This window comes from Barbus barbus (assembly GCF_936440315.1).
Source record: "Barbus barbus genome assembly, chromosome: 46".
Classification (NCBI taxonomy): Eukaryota; Metazoa; Chordata; class Actinopteri; order Cypriniformes; family Cyprinidae; genus Barbus; species Barbus barbus.
In genome coordinates this window covers 9,645,965-9,652,799 of record NC_136724.1, presented here as the reverse complement: position 1 = coordinate 9,652,799, position 6,835 = coordinate 9,645,965, and the positions used below count along the sequence as shown (strand labels likewise).

Here is a 6,835-nt window from a genome sequence, read left to right as displayed (position 1 = left end):
ATGATATGATTTTGCTGCATCCTTGTTAACTTAAAAACACATCATTAAAAAAAAAGAAAAAAAGTGAGCTGTCACTCCAATGACGTCAAATCGCCGCTTGCTTCCGCGAGAAAATAGTCCAATAATTCAGAAATAAATTAAACATGTCTTCTACGTCAATAAAGACTAGTAATGGTTTCCAAGGCGTCGCTGTGTTTTTATTTCTGATGTGTGAGCCTAGCGGAGGGATTTAATCCGCAAACAACCGTGTTTTTGTTTGGCGGGAAACGTTGTTTGGCGCAGTTATACATTAGTGCCGGTGCTCGCGGGACTACAGAATTTATTCATCCTGCCTCTGTCGCACTAGCTATCAGTCTGTCCAGCATCTGAGAGGAGCATAAGAGCGCAGCGTTGATTACATTTGCCATCACTTTCCATTTGACCAGGACTCTGATTCCACTTATGCTGCAAGAGACCGGAGTAAACTGTTGGATTTTACTTTTTGCTCCTGATTTTTTGTTCTCTTTTCATTGCATCGCGTCTCGAAAGAAATCATTGTGAAACTGCATTTGTTAAACACACGGTAAGATCCGGCATTTGATGTCGCATGCTTATTTTAGACTTAAAGTGCAACTTGCGTGCTATGATTGCAATTATCTTTATATTTTTAATGGGAGTTTGAATGTTGCACGCACAAAGATTTCACCAGAAGCAGGACTGATTTGAAATGTTTTGATAGAGGGTTTAATCGTGCCGTTTTTACACATGCTGTCATTTAGTTCCATTATTTAGCTAGTTTTCCCACCCCATGCATGTTATGCAAAGTCTAAATATATGCATCAGGTAAAGCGTTTTGTTGTTATGTGCATGTGCACTATAGTAATTCCAGTTTGTATTTTTTTCACAAGTGTCAAAATGCCGGTGAGTGCGAGTTTGGCATATAAAAACTACGATTACGACTACGACTCCATCCAGCCCTATTTCTACTTCGACAACGACGATGAGGATTTCTATCACCATCAGCAAGGACAGACTCAACCTCCAGCTCCCAGCGAGGACATTTGGAAGAAATTCGAGCTGCTGCCCACTCCGCCCCTCTCTCCCAGCCGGAGACAGTCGCTCTCCACCGCCGAACAGCTGGAGATGGTCAGCGAGTTCCTGGGAGACGACGTGGTCAACCAGAGCTTCATCTGCGACGCGGACTACTCCCAGTCCTTCATCAAGTCCATCATCATTCAGGACTGCATGTGGAGCGGCTTTTCCGCCGCTGCCAAGTTGGAGAAAGTGGTTTCTGAGAGACTGGCGTCTCTGCACGCTGCTAGGAAGGAACTGATGTCTGACAGCGGCTCAAATCGACTCAATGCAAGTTATTTGCAGGATCTGAGCACCTCTGCATCAGAATGCATCGACCCCTCTGTGGTCTTTCCGTATCCCCTCACGGAGTCCAGCAAATGCTGCAAGGTTGCTCCATCGGAACCAATGCTTGTTCTGGACACTCCACCTAACAGCTCCAGCAGCAGTGGCAGCGATTCTGGTATGTTATGCATTATTTAGTCATTTATGACATGGAGATTCTTGATTTAGCTGGTTACTGCATGCGCAGATGCTTGCATTTTTTAAGTGACCTTTACATGCCACCGGTGACTTTATCCTCATACCCTTGATGCAATGAAAATGGTAGTTGCTTAAGATGCCTCCACCTCCCCTCTGCTAGACCCGAGTCACATCTGTAGGAAAGACTGCAATGTTCAAATATCAGCTGATGAGGAAAGTGGGTGGGGACTGGAATGCAGAGATTCCCCCACCCCCCACCTCACACTTTGTAGAAAACCAAATTCCATTAAATTACCATTGCACTGTAGTATGAGGTTTCTAAATGATTTGATGTTTTGTTTGTTATTAATTTTCTTTTTGTAATTCAATTGTAGAAGATGAAGAAGAAGAAGAAGAAGAAGAGGAGGAGGAGGAAGAAGAAGAAGAGGAGGAAGAAGAAGAGGAAGAAATTGATGTGGTGACTGTGGAAAAGCGTCAGAAAAGGAACGAGGCAGAGGTGTCGGACTCGAGGTACCCCAGTCCCCTGGTCTTGAAGCGCTGTCATGTCTCCACCCACCAGCACAATTACGCCGCCCATCCCTCCACACGGCATGACCAGCCGGCTGTCAAGAGGCTACGACTGGAGGCCAGCAGCAGCAACAGCAGCAGCAGCAACAGGCATGGGAAGCAACGCAAGTGCACGAGTCCCCGGACATCGGATTCTGAGGACAATGACAAACGCAGGACTCACAATGTGCTGGAGCGCCAACGTAGAAATGAACTCAAACTCAGCTTTTTCGCACTACGGGATGAGATCCCTGAGGTTGCAAATAACGAGAAAGCCGCTAAAGTTGTTATTCTAAAGAAGGCGTCAGAGTGCATCAACAGCATGCAGTTAGATGAGCAAAGGTTGCTGTCCATCAAAGAACAGCTGAGGCGAAAGAGCGAACAGTTAAAACACAGGCTGCAGCAGCTGCGGAGTTCACATTAATGGACCTGTGTCACAAGAGTCAAAGTGAAAAGACTTTTTAAGAAACTCCCTCCCCCTGCTTTTTTATGCAAGTTAAACTGTTGCTGTGTATAGTTCATGTTGCATGTCCAATGCATTTTTTTCTTTTGAATATTGTAAGTTCTTTTCATGTTTCAAACTGCGACAGTTTAAAATTTAAGGTGGTAAAAATAATTTGTATTTAAGTCATTTATTTTTATTAATAAAATGAGAAAAAATAGGGCTGCACAACCCTAAAGTAAAATTTTTTTTTGTATGTTTTTGTATATAATGAATTAATATTTCCTATGAAAGGTATTTTTGGATCTGTATCAGCTACATGTTCTCATAAACCATATTCTGTTTTACTATATGTTTTTTTTTTTTATGTTTTCACATAATCACAAATGAATTTCTTTCTGAACTTGACTCTGGTCTCTCTTGGTCTCTTTGCACTGAACTCCTCATACATATAAGCTGCGTCCCAAATGACACACCGTACACTATGCACTTATACACTATGTACTTATGCACTATGTAGCCCCACCCCCTTCGCGACGTAATTAAATCTGCGACAGTTGAGTGCATGAAATGTTCAACACTCCACACTTCATTTTTTCTGGTATTTAAAGTGCACTTTTTATTTTGGGAATTTTTAGTGTGAACACCCTACTCGCACTATTTATACTACAAAACATCATAGAATAGTGCATAAGTACGCAGTTTGGGACACACCTATAGATTAGACACTTTTGGAAGAAGTTTGAGGAATATTCGGAGAAATTTGATATTTGCTTGTTAGTTCAGAAAGTATATTGTTACTTTGACAAACTGGTAATCATTTCAGGGAAGTTTAAGTTTTCACCTGTTTAAAATTATACGTTATTGGACTTTCTTTCATGAAGTCAGCAAAGAAAAGCTTACAAAAGGCAAAAATGCTCAATTGCATCCCCACCCATCTAGATGAAAGATGGGCTCCTTCATATTTGGCATTCAAATAAGCAACAAAATGAAAGGCATTGCTAAGCTATCGTGAGGACCGCTGCCAGGAAACCCAACGAAGGGGATTTTGACAGCAAGAGAATAAACTTACAGGTGATTTACCATAGTTGACACATTAAGATTTTAGAGGTGATGACTCACATTCCACAGTCCCCAATCTAGATATATAGGAACTTTTAACTTATGTTTATAACTTTTTTTACTTTTAATAACTTTAACATTTTTGAAACACCTTTTAAAATCTAAAAGCCATTCTTTTCAAATCTATAATTCGCACACTGGCCACAATGCACCTGCAGTGATGCTGCCCTGATTTCTGAGTGGTTTACAGCTCAGTAAACACAGCTCAGCCTGCATTAGCAGAACTTTGCCACATCCACAACAGATGCTCTATAAGATGCTCCATGAGCAACATGCACCCTGTAGTATATTAGTTTAGTACTATTTAGTTATCATTCACATTTTGTAGACCTCCAGGAACAGAAATCGCATTCACTTGAGATATATAAACATATTTTAATAGATAGACAGACAGACAGACAGACAGACAGACAGATAGATAGATAGATAGACAGACAGACAGACAGACAGACAGACAGACAGACAGAGCGAATGATACACATAGAGAGACAAAAAGACAGACAGAGAGAGCGAATGATACACATAGACAAACAAAAAGACAGACAGACAGACAGAGAGAGCGAATGATACACAGATGATAGACAGAGAGAAAGACAGATATACAGACAGACAGAGACAGACAGACAGACAGAGAGAGCGAATGATACACAGATAGACAGACAAAAAGACAGACAGACAGACAGACAGACAGAGAGAGAGCGCGAATGATACACAGATAGATAGACAGAGAGAAAGACAGATATACAGACAGACAGAGATAGATAGACAGACAGACAGACAGAGAGAGCGAATGATACACAGATAGATAGACAGAGAGAAAGACAGATATACAGACAGATAGATAGATAGATAGACAGACAGACAGACAGACAGACAGACAGAGCGAATGATACACATAGAGAGACAAAAAGACAGACAGAGAGAGCGAATGATACACATAGACAAACAAAAAGACAGACAGACAGACAGAGAGAGCGAATGATACACAGATGATAGACAGAGAGAAAGACAGATATACAGACAGACAGAGACAGACAGACAGACAGAGAGAGCGAATGATACACAGATAGACAGACAAAAAGACAGACAGACAGACAGACAGAGAGAGAGCGCGAATGATACACAGATAGATAGACAGAGAGAAAGACAGATATACAGACAGACAGAGATAGATAGACAGACAGACAGACAGAGAGAGCGAATGATACACAGATAGATAGACAGAGAGAAAGACAGATATACAGACAGACAGAGATAGATAGACAGACAGACAGACAGACAGAGAGAGCGAATGATACACAGATAGATAGACAGAGAGAAAGACAGATATACAGACAGACAGAGAGAGCGAATGATAGACAGACAGAAAGACAGATAGACAGACAGACACACAGACAGATACATAGACAATACTGTATGTATTTATAAAAATATACATTAAAACAATAAGATAGATAGACAGACAGACATACAGACATACAGACAGACAGACAGACAGACAGACAGATAGATAGATAGATAGATAGATAGATAGATAGATAGATAGATAGATAGATAGATAGATAGATAGATAGATAGATAGATAGATACCTCACTAGTGTTTAATCGTGAATTCCTAGTCCTATGTTAATATAAACTCATATAACCACTATATCTGATTATTATATTTATTATGTCTGAATCTACATTATGTCTGATTACGATATTATTAGCCAATTCAGACATTTCCTGCAGGATCAAGCTTGTCACATCAACTCTTTGCATGCTTTTCCTCTTCTCCAAATGCTCAGTGCTTAGTTCGATTAAATGCAGTTATTAGCTTTTGCATGAATCTATTTCCATGCCGACCAAACAAAGCTGTGATTTTTTCCTCCCCGACGCTGCTGTATTAGGACAATGTGACGTCATGGACTGTATGAGACTGTACGCAGCGCGTACCGCGGAGCGCGTGCTCTGAGCACATGGAAAAGGGCTCGAGACGAAGTACCCAAAGAATAACTCCATCCTGAAATGGAATATCATCAGTAACAAAGTAATCAAATCTGGAGCAAAAGGGGTAGGTGTTGCATTATTTTCATTACCCTGCGTTATAATTTTGATTTTGATTTTAAAAGCACATATGTGTTAATCTTATTATTGAAGCATAAAATTGATGCTTTGACAATAGGGCATATGTGCTTGGTATTTTATATATATATATTATATAATCTTATATTCTTGTAACATTTTTTGTCAGTATATTTTATTCGTTTATATTTTATCTGATGTCTGCTAAATAGCTGAAATTTGATTTTATTTATTTGATTAGTTATATTTATTACCCATTACATGTCATATTGTCTGTATAATAGATTGTTAAAAGTATTTTGTACCAAAAATATATTAGAGTACTTTTAACTGCCATAATTCACACACACCCATTGTTCTTAAGAAAACAGCTGCAGTGTGTTTGCTTGGATTGAGTTCCTTTTGTCTGTATGTCATTTCACAAAGAAATAGTGTGCAGCCACATTGCACCGCTACAACTTCATTGTTTTAGATAAAAGGATTTCTGCTTCCTTAAAATATTCTTCCTGTGGCACCTCAATAGTCTGATTAACCTATTTTTAATCATCCTAACATATGCCTTATTTAGGCATGTATCAAATATTCTGAGAAGTGGCTGGAAGCATTCTGCATTGGTAAACAAATTTCATATGAGGCATGAACAAAGCATTCGTCCCAGGGCATAATATTTCTGCAGAACAGAATAGCATGCACCCTATCTTTTTCATTTTTCATTTGTATTGTCAGCTGACACTTGTATGCAGAAAGTTGACTGACAGGTGTACACTGCCAAGGTGTGGTGCACAGGTTGGCTCAGATTTATGTACAACTTAGACTAGTTCTGCACATTTTAGTCTGCAATATTAAACACCTAGAATGTACATAAAAACAGTTGAATGCAAGAAGAAAACCACTCTTTCATAAGTATTCTATTACAGCAAAAGTAAGCAGTTGCTCGTAAGCAGAAAAAGAAACTGGTTCCCCTGGCCTGGCCCATCCTTCTCCAAGTTCGCATGGTTCCCCTTGGCAGTGATAGCACACGTCTGACTGGCGGAGGTAGACCACACACTAACACACAGTCAAGGTCTATCCCGGCCTCAGCGTTAGTCTGAGACAAAGGTATATGATGCAGTGAAGAACATGGTT

The 6,835-nt window shown here is 40.0% G+C and overlaps 1 protein-coding gene across 2 annotated transcripts; it reads left to right on the top strand.

The window, feature by feature from the left end:
• Window positions 1–330: 330 nt before the first annotated feature.
• On the top strand, window positions 331–2,928 carry LOC306864596 (transcriptional regulator Myc). Of its 2 annotated transcripts, none has more exons than XM_079408707.1 (3): window positions 331–562; window positions 888–1,513; window positions 1,908–2,928. In XM_079408707.1, the coding sequence occupies exons 2-3, from the start codon at window positions 895–897 to the stop codon at window positions 2,501–2,503; spliced, it is 1,215 nt and encodes a 404-aa protein (XP_079264833.1). In that variant the 5' UTR covers window positions 331–562; window positions 888–894; the 3' UTR covers window positions 2,504–2,928. The 2 variants fall into 2 exon arrangements, with proteins under 2 accessions (XP_079264833.1, XP_079264834.1); XM_079408708.1 differs by having other exon boundaries at window positions 352–562; window positions 1,911–2,922.
• The last annotated feature ends 3,907 nt before the right edge of the window (window positions 2,929–6,835 follow it).